The following is a 17,942-nucleotide window of genomic DNA, read 5'->3' as shown; positions in this document are numbered from 1 at the left end:
TTTTGCGACTCATGCACAAGGACCCCGAGGTCCCTCTGCACCGACGCCTGCTGCAGTTTTTCGCCACATAAGTAATAGTCCTTCCTACCATTATTCCTACCAAAGTGGACCACCTCACACTTGCCAACATTAAATTTGCCAGTTCCTGGCCCATTCGCCCAGCCTATCTAGATCCTTCTGCAGACTCTCCACACCCTCCGCGCAATTTGCCGTTCCACCAATCTTGGTGTCATCAGCAAATTTCGACACCATACACTTGGTTCCCTCCTCCAGATCATCTATATAAATGGTAAATAGCTGAGGCCCCAGCACCGACCCCTGGGGCACTCCACTAGTCACCAACCGCCAATCCGAATAGCACCCACTCTCTGCCTCCTATTTGACAGCCAATCCTCTATCCACGCTAACACCCTACCCCCAACTCCATGCCCCCTTACCTTCTGCAATAACCTCTTGTGAGGTACCTTGTCAAACGCCTTCTGAAAATCAAGAAAGACCACATCCACCGGCTCTCCTCTATCCACCGCCCTAGACACATCCTCATAGAACTCCAATAAATTCATCAGTCACGACTTCCCCTTAACAAAACCGTGCTGCGTCTGCTCTATCACGCAATTCCCCTCAAGATGCCTTGCTATTTCCACCATTCGTCAGCCCACTGGCCCAATTGATCAAGATCCTGCTGCAATTGAAGATAATCTTCTTCACTGTCCACTATGCCACCAATCTTAGTGTCAGCTGCAAAGTTACTAACCATGTCCCCTATATTCTCATCCAAATCACTCATATAAATGAGAAATAACAGTGGGCCCAGCACTGATCCCTGAGGCACACCGCTGGTCACAGGCCTCCAGTTTGAAAAACAACTCTCTACAACCACCCAGAAGCCAATTTTGTATCCATTTAGATTCTCACCCTGGATCCCGTGAGATTTAACTTCATGCAACAACCTGCCATGTGGTACCTTGTCAAAGGCCTTGCTAAAGTGGTGTAGACAGCATCTTTTAAAATTGTTGGTTATCTCTACCTCCTCTACCTTCACAGGCAGTCAAACCAGGTCATTACTATGCACTGCGTGGTAGAGTTCTACCTCATATCCCCCTGTATCTTTTGCCCAAAAACCTCAATCTGTGCCCCCCCCACCATGTACCATCAGCTAAGGGGAACATCTTTTCTTTGTCAACTTATCCAAATCTATAATTCACCTCCATCATATTTCTCCTCAATCTCCTCTGCTCCAAGGAGAACAGCCCCTGCTTCTTCTCTAACTTTATCGCCAGAACCATTCAGGTAAATTTCCTCTGCACCCTCTCCAGACACTCACATCCTTCCTAAAGTGTGTTGAGCAGAATCCTCCAGCTGTGGCCTAACCAGAACATGATCAACACCTCTATTTATGAAGCCCAGGATCCCATATCCTTCGCTCACTATTCTCCCAATACGTCCTGCCAGAGATTTATCCACATGAGCCTCCAGATCCCTCTGTAATTTGAGAATTACATCATAAAGCCTCTCCCCATTCCTTACGCTAAAGTACATCTCACATTTGTCTCTCCACTCTGTCTTTCTCTGTCATTACGGTTGACTGGTATCCTTCTGCCCAGTACTCTCAAGTCCGGAATCAGCATAGAGTGAAACAGTGCAGAAAAGGCCCTTCAGCCCATCGAGTCTGCACCGACAATAACTACCACTAAAGCCGTGTTAATCCCGTTTTCCTGCACTTGTCCCATATCCTTGAAAATTATGATACTTTCAACTGCTCAGCCAATACGTTCAACAGTTGTACGGTTTCCAGCCTCTGCTACCTTCTCAGACAGTGCATTCCAGATTCCCAACACCCTCTGAGCAAAAATCCCCTGGGAATCTCCTGTCCCTTACCCCAAAACTCTGCCCCCTCATCCTTAACCCAGGGGAACAGCTGCTCCCTCCTCACCCTGTCCATACTCCTCATAATCTTATACACCTCAATCCTGTCCCCCCTCAGCCTTCTCTGCTCCAGAGGAAATAAGATGTGGTGATGCCGGCGTTGGACTGGAGTAAACACAGTAAGAAGTCTGACAACGGAACTGTAAACTGTCTGTGCTGTTATATGCTCTGTCTGAGGCCAGGACTCTCCATTCACCTGACGAAGGGGCAAACCCCAAAAGCTTGTGAGTTTACTATCAAATAAATCGGTTGGACTTAAACCTGGTGTTGTCAGAGAAAACAATCCAAACCTATCCAGTGTCTCTTTACAGCTCAAATGTCCATTTCCAGGCAACAGCCTGGTGAATCTCACCTGTGTCTCTCGAGCTATCACATCCTTAAATAAATTAAATATTCAAATTTTACTCGGTCATCATTTATATATACATCAAAAGAGCAGTGGACCGAGCATGGACACTTGGGGGCACACTACTGTTGACCATGCTCCAGGTCGTAATGAGAAAATGGCACAGCGTTAACACAAGCCTTGTATCGACATAGCGCCTTCGTGCCCCAGGACATCCCAAAACACTTATACAGACCAGGAGGTAACTTTTGACACATAATCACTGCTGTAATATTGGAAACGCAGCAGCCAATTTCAGCACAGCGAGTTACAGTGAAAATGTCTACTGCTAGAAATGATATGAACAATGCGCTGACTGCCTGGGAACTGGAGACCGCAAATGAAACACAAAATTAAAATATAAAATTCTTGCGTCCCGGTTTGTGACACCGTATTCCACATTTCAAAGCATAACGTTTTGTTAAAGTACAAAATATTCTTAGAACAAAAACCTGCAGCTTACACACAGATGCTCAACCTGAACTCAGTGGCCTCTAAGTCCAAAATCTGGATTTGCCCATTGAGAACAAGAGAACAGGCCCAGATTAGTATCTGGATTAAAAGCCATAGCACAGACTATTAATAACCACTATTTTTTATTACAGCCACTTGACGTTCATTTGGAACAGTCTGGTTATTGTTCACTACACTGTGATGTTGAGGACAGAGTAAAATCCCTCCGAGCACAGCATTCGCACCTTAGTCATTCCAATCAAAACCCAGGGTGGAAAATTCCAACTCCAAATCTTCATTCATTTAAACCTTCCCTCTCCACTTTCCAGCAAACCTGTTCAAGGAGAAGTTTAACCTTGACCTTTGGCTTTTGACCCCAGGTCTTTTAATAGCAGGAGGAAGGGGGGGGATAGATAGATGCACCTCCTGGCCCGCAAGCAGTGCTGTAAAGGCTGTTACCTTCTCCCTGAAATTGTCTTTGCCTCCCTTCAGCTGCTGGGTTACCCCAAAGTCTGGGGCCTCCAGCTGGACAAAATTGAACCTGGAAAGTAGAGTCCGCCTGCCTCAATAATATTTCTTGCCAGGTTTCCTCCCGGGAGCCAGCCTTGTGTCCCATCTCCACTAATCACAAGGGGGTGAGTTTGAGATTTTACCCTAACAAAACCCATTTTTTGCTGGTTAAAACTTCGCGCCACAACACAGAGATGGAAAGGACTGATATACTGAACAGTCTCAAAATACAACTACAAACCAAATATCATCATTTCCCATCTCCCAGGGTTGGATTCTCTAACTCCCTCACTTTCAGAACAGTAAATGAAGAATTCAGTGTTTTTTTTATTAATTTGTGGGACTTAGGCGTCACTGGCTGACCAGCATTTATTACCCATCCCTAGTTTCCCAAAGGCAGTTGAGAGTCAACCACATTGCTGTGGCTCTGGAGTCACATGTAGGCCAGACCAGGTAAGGATGGCAGATTTCCTTCCCTGAAGGACATTAGTGAACCAGATGGGTTTTCCTGACAATCGACAATGGTTTCATGGTCATCAGTAGATTGTTAATTCCAGATTTTTTTAAATTGAATTCAAAGTCCACCATCAGACATGGCGGGATTCAAACCCAGGTCCCCAGAACACTAACTCAGTTTCTGGATTAATAGTCTGACGATAATACCACTCGACCAAAGATGTGCTCTTAGGCTGATTGGTGTAACAAATTGTCCCTAAATTACTCTCCCCTCAACCTGGTTTACAATGTGGAGTGCCACAAGCGTAGACAAGGGTCATGGGCGGAGAGGGGACTCACAATGTTAAAATGGCGGCGCGGGCTCGTTGGGCCGAAGGGCCTGTTTCCCGTGCTGTTTTGTTCTTTGTTGACCACTGCTTCCCCGTGAAGGTATATTAAACCCCAGTGGCTTTCATGTTTTGGCAATGTGTTTCCGATGAGACAATAAGCTGAAGTTCTGTCTGCTCTTTCAGGTGGGTGCAAGAATGTCTAAGCCGCAAACATCTCGGTTTGTCAATAGCAGGATCCTTGGCCATCCGGCAAACACAGAAAAACACAATAGACAGCAGTTTCCAAGAGTCAAACATAATAAAAACCATAGAAAAGGTACGGTGCAGAAAGAGGCCATTCAGCCCATCATGTCTGCACCAAACCGAGACATATCCCACTCCCTAGCATCTGTTCTGTAGCCTGGGTACAGACCCAGGTACCTTTTAAATGAGTTGAACATTTCAGAGTCAAACACCAATTTAGGCAGTGAATTCCAGACACTCTGCACCCTCTGAATAAAAAGGTTTTTCCTTACGTACCCTCTAATCCTTCTACCAATCTTCTTAAATCTATTTCCCCCTGGTAATTGACCCCTCAGCTCAGGGGAAACAAGTCTGTCCTGGGTACCCTGTCTAAGCCCCCTGATAATTTTGCATGCCTCAATTAGATCACCTCTTAGCCTCCTCAATTTCTAAGAAAACAACCCCAAGCTACTCAATCTCTCCTCACAGCTGCAATTTTCAACATTCTTGTGAACCTCCTCTACACTCTCTCCGGAGCAATTATATCCTTCCTGTAATGTGGTGACCAGAACCGCACACAAAACTTCAGCTGTGGCCTAATATAGAGATTTATACAGTTCCAGCATTAGATCCCTGCTTTTGCATTCCGTAACCCACCCAATAAAGGAAAGCATTTCATGCTCTCTTGACCACCTTTAAAGTGGACGCACACTCCAAGATCTCCCATTCCCTCAACCTCTCTCAACACCTTCCCTTTTATTGAGCATTCCTTTGCTTTGTTTGCCTTCCCCAAATGCACAACCTCACACTTTCCCGGACTGAATTCCATTTGCCACTCCTCCATCCACTCAACCAAACCGTGGATATCATTCTCGGGGTCGACAGCTATCCTCTGCACAATCCACTACACAGCCGATTTCAGTGTCATCTGCAAATTTCCCAATCAAGCCTCCCACGTTCAAGTCTAAATCACGAATATATACACAGCAAACAGCAAGGGCCCCAACACTGGACCCCGTGGAACACCACCGGAAACTTATCCATCGGCAAAACCATCCTGTTTCCTGTCACTGAGCCGGTTTCGCCACCTTCCCCTGTATCCCGAACACTTCACTTTCCTGAACTGGGCATTTGAAGGAGAGTCTAATTGTACTCAAAACGTTAACTCAGAGCTGAGAGAATATCCACATTATTCTCAAATCAATAGTGTTCAGCACTGGCTCTGAATGTTCTGAAATGGGAACGGTTTCTCCCCTTGTTAAAAAAGTACGTGCACCCATCAGACACGTTTCATTAGTTTTACGTAGTTCAGTTTATTTGTCAGCGTCACAAGTAGGCTTACATTAACACTGCTGTGAAGTTACTGTGAAAATCCCCTGGTCACCTCACTCCGGCAACCGTTCGGGTACACTGAGGGAGAATATAGCATGGTCAGTGCACCTGACTAGCACGTCTTTTGGACTATGGGAGGACACCAGAGCATCCGGACGTAACCCACAAAAACGTGGGAGAATGTGCAAACTCCGCACAGTGTGAGAGTGAAGACGAAGTGAGATTTGTAAAATCTGCAAGGGTTGGGGGGGGGGGGGGGGGGGGGGGGGGGGCCGGCCTTTACGTGAAGAATGAAATGAAGGCATTGTTAAAAAAAAGAGTGCACAAGAGATTCACAAGAATGATTCCAGGGATAAAGAGCCATGAGGATAAACAGGGACTGTTGTTCTTGGTGAAAAGGTGGCCAAGAGGGGATCTGATACAGATATTCAAGATACTGAGGGGTATGGGGGGGTAAGTAGTGAGAAATTGTTCCCATTCAAGTCCAGTACAGTGGGTCAAAAGGATAGAAGTGATGTGATGAACAGATTTTTTTCGCCCAGAGGGTGGCTGTAATCTGGAACAAACTCCCAGAGAGGGTGGTGGAGGCAGGCTCGATCGAAGTAGTCAAAGGGGAATTGGATTGCTATCCGAAAAGAAAAAACGTGCAAGGTTACAGGGGTAAGGCACGGGAGTGGAATTAGGTAGAATACTCTTTTCAGAGAAAATTCAATGGGCCAAATGGTCTTTTTCTGCACTGTAAAGATACTGTGAGAATCCTCATTAATTCCCTCATGACAACAAACTCTCCCTGTTGAATGACAGGCACCCAGTCTCGGCTTTTAACTCTTCCTCAGTGGTGAAAACAGTGGTTAAATTGCCAGGGTGAAGGATTTGAGTTCAGCAAAATGAAACAGGTGCAGTACTGCTGCTCTGCCACACGATGGTGGCAGTGTACTGTGAATAGCCAGTGCCAAAATCACCTACCAGTCAGTCTGTTCCACACCAGCCTCACTGCACTGTGACAAGCTGATACAGCTAGACAGGTTAAATCATTAATCCAGACTATTTATACATGCTGCAACTGATTAGTTTGACTCTTTAAATATTGTCAGCTGTGATATCAAATTGTAAAACTAGGTTGAGTTATACAATTAAAACAGCATAATATATATATAATCTAGATATCCATGTCCTTTAGGGAAGGAAATCTGCCATCCTTATCTGGGCTGGCCTGCATGTGCCTCTTCTGAAATGGTCTATAAGACATAGGAGCAGAATTAGGCCACTCAGCCCATGGAGTCTGCTCCGCCGCCCAATCATGGCTGATATTTTTCTCATCTCCGTTCTCCTGCCTTTTCCCCATAACCCCTGATCCCTTTATTAATCAAGAACCTATCTATCTCCGTCTTAAAGACACTCAATGACTTGCTCTCCACAGCCTTATGCGGCAAAGAGTTCCACAGATTCACCACACTCTGGCTGAAATTCTTCCTTATCTGTTTTAAAGTATCATCCCTATCGCCTGAGGTTGTGCCCTGTGGTTCTAGTTTTTCCTAGGCAGAAACATCCTCTCCATGTCCCCTCTATCCAGGTCTCACAGTATCCCGTAACTTTCAATAAGATTCCCACTCATCCTTCTAAACTCCAATAAGTACAGACCCGAAGAGCTCAACCATTCCTCATACGACAAGCTCTTCATTCCAGGGATCATTCTTGTGAACCTCCTCTGGACCCTTTCCAAGGCCAACACATCCTTGCTTAGATACGGGGCCCAAAACTGCATACAGTATTTCAAATTTATACAATCCCTGCTGTTCTAAAAAATTACTCAGTTGTACTCTATCACTGCAAAGAAAACACAGGACAAAACCAGAATGACACCTAGCGTCGACCTAGACACCGGAAACAACAATGGTAAGTCCAGCCTTGTCCACCCTGCAAAGCCCTCCCTTACTAACACCTGGGGGCTTGTGCCCAACACTGGGAGAGCTGTCTCACAGACTGGTCAAGCAACAGCCTGACATTGTCATTCTCACAGAATCCATACCTTACAGATAATGTTCCAGGCATCACTATCACCATTCCTGGGTATGTCCTGTCCCATGAGCAGGACAGATCCAGTAGAGGTGGTAGCACAATACTGTAGAGTCAGGAGGGATTTGCTCTGGAAGCCCTTAACATTGACTCCGGACCTCAAGCAATCTCATGGCATCAGGCAAACGTGGGCGAGAAAACCTCTGGCTAGCTACTATGTCTGGCTGATTACCACCTCCCCTGCACCCCCACCACACACACACAGTTTTTCTGTAAACCATGCGTGCCTTTTATATGCCCTGTCCAAGGCCAGAACTCTCCATTCACCTGACGAAGGGGCAAACCCCGACAGCTTGTGAGTTTACTGTCAAATAAATTGGTTGGACTCTAACCTGGTGTTGTGAGACCAGAGTGACAGACAGATCTCAGCAATCCCACAACCAACAGATCTGCAGTCTCATTGTGAATGCTGGTGGACAATTAAACAACTCACTGGAGGACAAGGCTCCACAAATATCCCCATCCTCAATGATGGAGGAGCCCAACACATCAGTGTAAAAGATAAAGCTGACGCATTCGCAATAATCTTCAGCCAGAAGTGCCGAATGGATGATCCATTTCAGATCGTTACTTTAAAATTCTTATTTTTGTTTTTAAATCCCCTGGCCAAGACTCCCTCAATCTCTATAACTTTCACCAGTTTCACAGCCTTCACACCTCCGCACCTTAAATTCCCACCTCGAGACACCACCTGCAGGCTTTTCCCGCTCCACTATTTAAAGCTCCCTAGAATCTAAACTCTGGATCTCTCTCCTTAAACCTCTCCGCCTCACTTCCCACTTTTACAACACTCCTTAAAACCTCCCTCTTTGACCAGCTTGTGGTTATTTGACCTGGGAGTGAGTGGGAATGAAAGCTGTACAGTTTTGTACCTCTGCACTCTCTGACTGCCAGTCACCCAGTTTCCTTCCGGTTATGTGCCAAGCTCAGGGATATCTCTCCCGCCACCGTGTCCTCCGAATTACTCCCCATTTCAAAACCCAAAGGTTTTGGGTTTATCTAAAAAGTTAGACAGACACAAAGTAAAAATGGAAGTAGATATAGGAGCTGCTGATTGTATGTGTTTTCTGGGAGAAGTTTAAACATGTCACTAAAACCTCCAAAATAATCCTGTTATACTGAGGAAGTAGTTTCACTGAAATGATATATCATTTTGATTTTATTTTATTATTGTCACGCGTATTGTGTTATCTGTATTGGGATACAGTGAAAAGTATTGTTTCTTGTGCGCTATATGAGAAAGTATACCATTCATAGAGCAGTAAAGGAGAGAGGGCAGAATGTAGTGTTAGTCATAGCTAGAGTGTAGAGAAAAGTTAACTTAATGTGAGGTAGGTCCATTCAAAAGCAGCAGGGAAGAAGCTGTTCTTGAAGTTGGTATGTGGCCTCAGACTTTAGTATCTTTCTCCCCATGTAAGAAGGTGGAAGAACATACATAAGAACATAAGAAATAGGGGCAGGAGTAGGCCATCTAGCCCTTCGAGCCTGCCCCTCCATTCAATAAGATCATGGCTGATCTGAAGTGGATCAGTTCCACTTTCCCGCTTTCTCCCCATAACCCTTAATCCCCTTTGTCTATCGGAAACCTATCTACCCACATCTTAAATATATTCAACGAGGCCGCCTCCACCACTTCAATGGGCAGAGAATTCCAGAGGTTCACCAACCTTTGAGTGAAGAAGTTCCTCCTCAACTCTGATCTAAGCTGCCCCCCCCCCCCCCTATTTTGAGGCTGTGCCCTCTAGTCCTGCTATCCTTTCTGCGCGGGAAGAATCTCTCTACCTCTACCCTATCTATCCCCTTCATTATCTTATACATCTCTATAAGATCCTCTCTCAGCCTTCTACACTCCAACGAGTACAGACCCAGTCTATTCAATCTCTCTTCATAAGCTAACCCCCTCTTCTCCGGTATCAGCCTGGTGAACCTTCTCTGTACTACAACAGAATGTCCGGGGAGCGTGGGGTCCTTAATTATGGTCCAAGTAGAAGCTAATGGTCAACCAGCAGAATTGCCTCTGCACACGGTAAAGGGAAACTTCCCTGCACTCTTTGCAAGAATGTGGTTACACAAAATCAAACTAAACTGGGGGTCAGTTAACTACCGGTTGACAGCAAGAACATGCCAGCAAAACTTGTGGAGAAGTACAGAAAGGTGTTTGAGAATACCCTAGGATTCATGTTTGGAGTGGAGGCAAAGCTCAAGATCAAACCTGATAGTAATGCTCAATGCTTCAGGGCAAGAACTGTTCCTTATGCAATTAAACAGAACAGAATTTGACAAGAAATATTAGACCAGGATGGAGTGATTGAACCTGTAACAATGAGCGATTGGGCAACCCCAATTGAATCATAGAACCCTACAATGCAGAAAGAGGCCCTTCAGCCCATCAAGTCTGCACCGAACACAATCCCACCCAGGCCCTACCCCCATATCCCTACATATTATACCCACTAATCCCTCTAACCTACGCATCCCTAGACACTAAGGGGCAATTTCTTAGCATGGCCAATCAACCTAACCCGCACATCTTTGGACTGTGGGAGGAAACCGGAGCACCCGGAGGAAACCCACACAGACACGAGGAGAATGTGCAAACCCCACACAGACAGTGACCCAAGCTGGGAATCAAACCCAGGACCCTGGAGCTGTGAAGCAGCAGTGCTAACCACTGTGCTACCGTGCCACCCCAGTTATTAAATGTAATGGGACTTTAAGAGATGATTAACCCCGTCAACCAGTACCCTTTACCACGAATCAAAGACGTTTTCGCTGGACTGGCTGGTGCTCAACAGTTCAGCGAGATACATTTCTCCCAAGCATAACTCTAGATGAGAGTGACAACTGAGTCACAACCACTGCTAACGATTGTTACCCAAGAGGGATTGTCCTGATATAAGCACCTACCGTTCGGAATAACATCGGCACCGACCATATTACACAAAACAATGGAGCAAATCCTTTGTGGCCTCAACAGCTTCCAGTGTTATTCAGATGACTTTCTAATCACAGCAGAATCAAACAAGAACATTTACTAAACGCAGAGGAATCGCTGAAGCATCCAGAGAAATACAACCTCCACATGAATAAAAAAAAGTGTGAATTTTTCTAACCATCTATCAGTGATCTGGGTCACATCACACACAATGGTGACCTCCACACGGAAGCCTAAGAAGATGACAGCCATCCTACGTCTGGCAAGACCACAGAACCTGTCACAGTTGTGATCATTTTTACGACTGACTGATTATTGTGCAACACTAAAGCCACTTTGTAATTTATGATGTGCGCTAACCAACAACGGAATTGGGCAAAAGTGTGTGTGACAGCGCGTACAAAAGGAGATAAAGGTGTGGTCAAGCAATAGGAGGTTTTGGTCCAGAGTTGAAAATTCATCTACTCTGTGATACATTGCCCTACGGGGTGGGTGCTGTTGTATCTCACACTGTAGCAATCAGAGAGGAGCAGCCAATAGCTTCGCATCCCAAATGTTGTCAAGCTCAGAATGAAATAATGCACAACTTGAGAAGGAAGCGCTCAGAATAACGTTTGGCATTAAACAATTTCACCAGCACCTGTGTGGCAGCCAATTTACACTGTTGATTGACCACAGGCTGTTAACAACTATTTTTAGTCCATTCCATCATTAGCTGCAAATCACCTACAAAGATGGCCATTGACATTACCAGTGTATAATTATGAAATAAAATATCGGTGATCAGAACAGCATGGCAACGCAGGTGCCTCATTGAGATTTCCACCTCAGTACAAAACAAAAAGACAGCTACGTGAATGTATTATACTGCTCCCAGGTTGAGAATGTCCCAATAACATTGGTCTCAGGTGCAAAGGCACATGAGGAATGACCTGGTAATGGGTAGGGTCATGGACATGGTTTTTAGAGGAACATCACTGGACAAATGAAAGAAGAATCCTGAATTTGGATGTTGAGAGAAGTGGAATTAACTTTCCAAAATAGAGTATTGGTACAGGGGAATCAGAGTGATTATCTTTCCACGCTTACACAGCCGGATCCTGGATCAGCAGCACAGGGGTCATCCAGGGGTTGTGTGAGCTCTTTCATCAGCACCAAGTGTCTGGAACCTGACTCACAAATAGAAGAAAAAGTGGGGCAATGCGCTAGAATACTAAATACTCTATCTCGACAACCACGTCACCCATGAGATTGGCCAAAATAACCTTGTAATTCGGTTTTGTACTGAGGTGGAAGTCTCGATAAGACATCTGCTTTGTTATGCTGCTCTGATCACCGATACTTGATTTTATGATTATGCGCTGATAATACCAATACCCTTCTTTGTAGATGTCTTGTAGCTAACGATGGAATTCCCTGGTATGGACCAAAAACAGTTGTCGATGCCTGTCGTCTGCCACACATGGGACCCATTGAAGGCAACAGGTTTCTGGTCCTAGTGGGCACATGTTTGAAGCTGCTTGAACTCAGGGTGATGAAATCCACAACGAAAGAACCACAGGGGAGTTCGAAGAGTTGTCTGCAAGATCTGGTCAGCCCGAACAACCAGTCAGGCAATAATGGGACGCAATACACATCCCAGGGATTTGGGGATTACCTCAAGAACATTGGTATACAACCCACAGGACTGCCCCACATCACCCATCCACTGACAGGCAGAGAGTCTAGTGATAGTTTAGAAAGCCCACCAACGACTGTACTTCCTCAGGAGGCTAAGAAAATTTGGCATGCCTGCTATGATTCTCACTAACTTTTACAGATGCATCATAGAAAGCATTCTTTCTGGTTGTATCACAGCTTGGTATGGGCTCCTGCTCTGCCCAAGACTGCAATAAACTACAAAGTGTTATAAGTCCATCACGCAAACCAGCCTCCCATCCACTGGCACTGTCTATTCTCCCCGTTGCCTTGGAAAAGCAGCCAACGTAATCAATGGCCCCACACACTCTGGATATACTCTATTCCATAAGACATAGGAGTAGAATTAGGCCACTTGGCCCATCGAGTCTGCTCCACCATTCAATCATGGCTGATATTTTTCTCATCTCCATTCATCTGCCTTTTCCCCATAACCTCTGATCCCCTTCTGTGGCAAAGAGTTCCACAGATTCACCATTCTCTGGCTAAAGAAATTCCTCATCTCTGCTTTAAAGGATCGTCCCTCTAACCTAAGGTTATGCCCTCTGGTTCTAGTTTTTCCTACTAGTGGAAACATCCTCTCCAGTTCTATCTATCCAGGCCTTGCAGCATCCTGTAAGTTTCAATAAGATTCCCCCCTCATCCTTCTAAACTCCAGCGTCCCAGAGTCCTCAACTGTTCCTCCATTCAACCTTCCACTGGGAAAAAGATACAAAAGTCTGAGATCACATGCCAACTGACTCAAGAACATCTTCTTCCCCGATGCCATCAGACTTTTGAATAGATCTACCTTATATTAAGTTGATCTTTCTCTATGCCTTCGCTGTGGCTGTAACACTACATCCTGCACCCATGTCTTCCCTATGTACTCTATGAGCGGTATGTTTTATCTGTATAGCGTGCAAGCAACAATACTTTTCACTGGACCTCAATACACGCGACAATAATAAATCAAATCCGATACATTCATTTAAACATGCCAAGGTGGCAAAAGACGTAGGTTGGTTATCCAGGAGATTAAACAACGTTCTCACGTTCTATCGGAACATAACTCACGTCACTGCACAAAAGTCACAGGCAATGTTGTTTTTGAGAAGAAAACTGAACTAAATTCGATCTACTCGCACCATCTGACACTAATATAGAGCGACAACAACAAGCACAGACTATCCGCTGTGGACAAACACCAAAACCAAAGGAGCTTCAAACAAGGAGAAAGAGTTTAAGTGAGAAACAATTCTACAAGTGAGAAGTGGTGTGCAAAGAACAAAGAAAATTACAGCACAGGAACAGGCCCTTCGGCCCAACAAGCCCGCGCCGCCATTTTAACATTCAGTGAGTACCTCATCTACCTTCTTCTACCTATGACTTTTCTCTACGCCAGATTTGGGGAGGTCTAATTTAGGGACAATTTATTAACACCAATCAGCCTAAAAGCACGTTTTTGGGGTTTGGGAGGAAACCGGAGCACCTGGAGGAAACCCACACAAGCACGGGGAGAATGTGCAAACTCCCACAGACACCGACCCAAGTCGGAGATCCGACCCAAATCCATGTATCTGCACAGCAAACAGTGATAGTCACTGAGCTGTCGTGTTGCCCGTCAGTTGGTCCAGTTTAAGCGTACACTAACGACGTGAAGCACTAGGCAGCTCTCGAAGCAACATCCAAGAGCAGCCCTCGCACGACCCACCACGTGTAGGCCCCTTGTCGGCCAACAAGGCGGACCGAATCACGCTGCCCGACTGAACTAAAACCCCCAACGCTCCAGGGACCATATCCCTCTATTCCCATCTCATTCGTATACTTGTCAAGACGCCCCTTAAAATGTCACTACTGTGTACCTGCCACCATTCTGGCTAAAGCAGGCTCAGTTTCTTATACAGAGCAACCAGTTGAGGAGAGAACATGACGGAGACACACAAATCAAATCTTCAGTTCACAAACTGAAAAAGCAAAGACAATACCAGAAAGGTTCACCTCAGCCACCCAAGGATGTGAAATTCCTGAATCCAGGATTACTACAGAAACAAGATCAGATTCTACTTAGTAAAACAAGCAGCCTCTCTGGAAGCTGACAGCCAAGCAACTTTACAAGATGACATTTGTGAGAGACAAGCTACCGAGGGTGTCAAAGACCAGATTCAGGAAGGTCAGACTTTACCAAAATCAAATCGATATCCACCAAAAGATTCTCGTATCAATCGTGTACATGTGGATAATAACACTTAATAATGTAACTGACATTCATAGTGGTGATCATTAATGCTTAAAAGTTTGTTGTTGTGCTACTGAAGTAAAGGGAGAGGGATCACAGATTCCCCACAGGCCATTCAGCCCATTGAGTCTGCACCAACAACAATCCCCATCCAGGCCCTATCCCCGTAACCCCACATATTTACCCTGCTAACCTCCCCCCCCAGACATTAGGGTCAATTTAGCATGGCCAATCCACCTAACCCACACATCATTGGAGTGTAGGAGGAAACCCACGCAGACACGGGGAGAACGTGCAGACTCCACACAGTGACCCGAGACGGGAATCGAACCCGGGTCTCTGGCGCTGTGAGGTAGTGGTGCTAACCCACTGTGCCGCAATGCACCTGAGAGATTAGCCACGTGATGCGCTGTGACCACCAGACACATTTTATCTCTCACTGCCACGTTTGGGCTTCAAATCTGGCCACTCCCTGTAAATAAAGCTGCTTGGGTTTGTTTCAGTAACACACAGCGTGGCACCTCACAAATCCTTTCCCCTTGTCGTCAGATTGATCGGAGACAATCACTCAGGGACGAGCCGCTGTTTGGGGAACTCACAGTGAGAGCGGGGATCGTGTGCATGTTGGGAATTGGTCAGTCAGGAAGGGGCTCGGAGGCAGAGAACAGTACAGGCCCTTCGGCCCTCGATGCTGCGCCGACCAGTGGAACCAATCTAACGACCCTCTAACCTAAACTATTGCAATGTTATCCATATGCCTATCCACTGACCATTCGAACCTTAAAGTTGGCGAGTCATTCAATGAGACAGAGACGTTCGATGCCCAGACGCTCGGCGAGAGGTGGAAGGAGGAGAGGCCGGTCTGACAGCACGTGTGGAGGGAGAACAGAGCCAACGTTTCGAATCTGGATGACCCTTGGTCAGAGTTGAAGACAAGGAAAGCTGGACAAGATTTATATGAGCTTTCAGAGCGTCGCTCCTTCATCAGGTGTAAACACTCACCCGATGAAGGGGCAGCGCTCCCAAAGCTCATGTTACCAAATAAACCTGTTGGACTTTAACCTGGTGATGTGAGACTTCCTACTGTGCCCACCCCAGTCCAACACTGGCATCCCCACATCAATATTTATACTGTGAGGGTGAGGGGTGTGTGTAATTGATAGGGATGGCAAGGACAGGAAGCAAAGGGGATGTCAATGGTGCTGAGAGCGTCCGTGAAGAGTTTGGATTGTGTGAACGGCAGAACAAAAGGTGCAGAGAGGATTTAAACAAAGGGCTTTCCCTCACACTCCCGCTGACACTGACTCCAGCAGCAACCCCTTCCGTAATCTGCACACAATCCCAGTCCCGGGATACCAGGCGGGCGGGCGGGGGGGTTTAAATAATCTGCGAAGCGCCGCGGGGAACCGGCCCCCCCAAACCCGCCACTCACCTTCGGGTCGCTGCCCATCGCTCACCGTCTCCCCGCCGCGCCGAGCACCTGCACTCCCGGGCCAACGTTCCAAATGCACGGACCAACGATCCAATCCCCCCGGGCCAATGTTCCAAATGCAACGGCCAACGTTCCAAATGCACGGACCAACGTTCCAATCCCCCCGGGCCAACGTTCCAAATGCACGGGCCAACGTTCCAATCCCCCCCCGGCCAACGTTCCAAATGCACGGGCCAACGTTCCAAAACCCCCCCTCCCGGCCAACGTTCCAAATGCACGGGCCAACGTTCCAAAACCCCCCCCTCCCGGCCAACGTTCCAAATGCACGGGCCAACGTTCCAAAACCCCCCCCTCCCGGCCAACGTTCCAAATGCACGGAGCGACGTTCGAATCTCGCGCTCTCGGGCCAACGTTCGAATCTCGCGCGCCTCCGCCCTACAGGTTGGAGGAGCGGCATCAGCAACCACAGCAGGGCGGAGCCTGCAACATGCAGGCAGCACACAGTTAAACTCAGGACACCTTCACCTTTCAAATAGATTCATGTTGCTCCCTGGTTTATTTAATTTTACCAATAGCTTATGGCAGGTGAGCCTCCTATTGTGCAAAGAGGCTTGGGGTGGGCGAGGGACCGTCCTGAAGCTGCCAATGTTCCCTAAGGGGGGTGTTGTACAAAGTTTACCTGCAACTTTGCACCGCCCGGACAGCCGGGAAATCAGGCGCCAGAGGGTTATCTGCGGCCTTTAACGGCGCAGAAGATTCAATAGTGCAATCTGCTGATTAAACAGACTGGTATGCATCGATACTTGGGAAGAAAGGGTTATTCGAAATAAAGATCAAGAGTAGACCATTTGGCCCCTCTAACCTGTCCACTGTTCAATAAAATCATGGCTGATCTACACGTTCCCATCTATCCATGATAGCTTTTGATTCCTTTACCTAATAAGATTCTTAACTATCTCTGCCTTAAGAATATTCAATGATCCCACCACCGTCTTCTGAGGCAGACTTTCAAAGTCAAACAGCCCTCTAAAAGAAAAAAAATTACGGCCAGAATTTTACTGCCATGGGAGTCAGAACGGGCAAGGGGTGGACAATGGAAAGGTCCGTTGACCTCAAACGGGAAGCTGGCACATAGGGGTGGCATGGTGGCACAGTGGTTAGCATTGCTGCCTCACAATGCCTTGAGTGACTGTTTGCACATTCTCCCTGTGTCTGTGTGAGTTTCCTCAAAGTGCTCCGGTTTCCTCCCACTGTCCAAAGCTGTGCAGGTTAGGTGGATTGGCCATGATAAATTTTCCCTTAGTGCCCCAAGATGTGTAGGGGATTAACAGGGTAAATAGATGGAGTTATGTGAATAGGGCCTGGATAAGATGCCCTTTCAGAGAGTCGGTACAGATGGAGGAGCCAAATGGTCTCCTTTTGCACTGTGATTTCTATGATTTCTAAGCTCAACTCATACAGCCTCGTTTGATGATTCGTTTTGTGTATCATTCCTTCTCACAACTGGAATTGATTCTTTAAACATTAGTGCTACTCTCCCTCCTTTAATCTCCCACTCTGTCGTGTCTGAAGATTCTATAACCAAAGACATTGAGCTGCCAATTTAGCTAGGTTTCTGTTATAGCAATGACATCCTGCTGCTTTGTGTCTATCTGTGCCCTTAACTCATCTACCTTGTTTGTAATACTCCTTGCATTGAGGTATAAACAGTTTAACCCTGTCAATTTCCCTGCTGGACACTTTTTAAACTTGCTCCTCCTGTAATTCCAAATCTATCACTTCATCTTCTACATCTAATATTCTACCTCCACTTTCCTGATCTGAATCTGACCTATCTGATCCTAATTCTAGGATGTCATTCCCCTGCCACATTAGTTTAAATACTCCCCAACAGAACTAGCAAAAGACCCCAAAAGAACATTGGTCCCAACTCTGCGTGGGGCAGCCTGTCCAGTTACAGAAACTATGGC

At 46.4% G+C, this 17,942-nt stretch overlaps 1 protein-coding gene across 2 annotated transcripts in view; it reads right to left on the bottom strand.

The window, feature by feature from the left end:
- The window catches only part of rtkn2 (rhotekin 2), an 83,412-nt gene that overhangs the window by 33,063 nt on the left and 32,407 nt on the right, over positions 1-17,942 (bottom strand). The window contains exon 1 of one of the 2 annotated variants that reach the window (XM_080205242.1): positions 15,973-16,034. The exons of the other annotated variant lie outside the window; for it this stretch is intronic. Within the exon in view, the coding sequence (XP_080061368.1) occupies positions 15,973-15,990 (18 nt within the window). The 5' untranslated portion in view covers positions 15,991-16,034. Of the gene's footprint in view, positions 1-15,972; positions 16,035-17,942 lie in introns of those variants that run through there. 2 annotated transcript variants of the gene reach the window in all.

The sequence above is a fragment of the Carcharhinus amblyrhynchos genome, chromosome 17 (assembly GCF_965287045.1).
Source record: "Carcharhinus amblyrhynchos chromosome 17, sCarAmb.v2.hapA, whole genome shotgun sequence".
Classification (NCBI taxonomy): Eukaryota; Metazoa; Chordata; class Chondrichthyes; order Carcharhiniformes; family Carcharhinidae; genus Carcharhinus; species Carcharhinus amblyrhynchos.
Note: the sequence above shows the minus strand (reverse complement) of the source record. Positions and strands in the feature narration are given on the sequence as shown.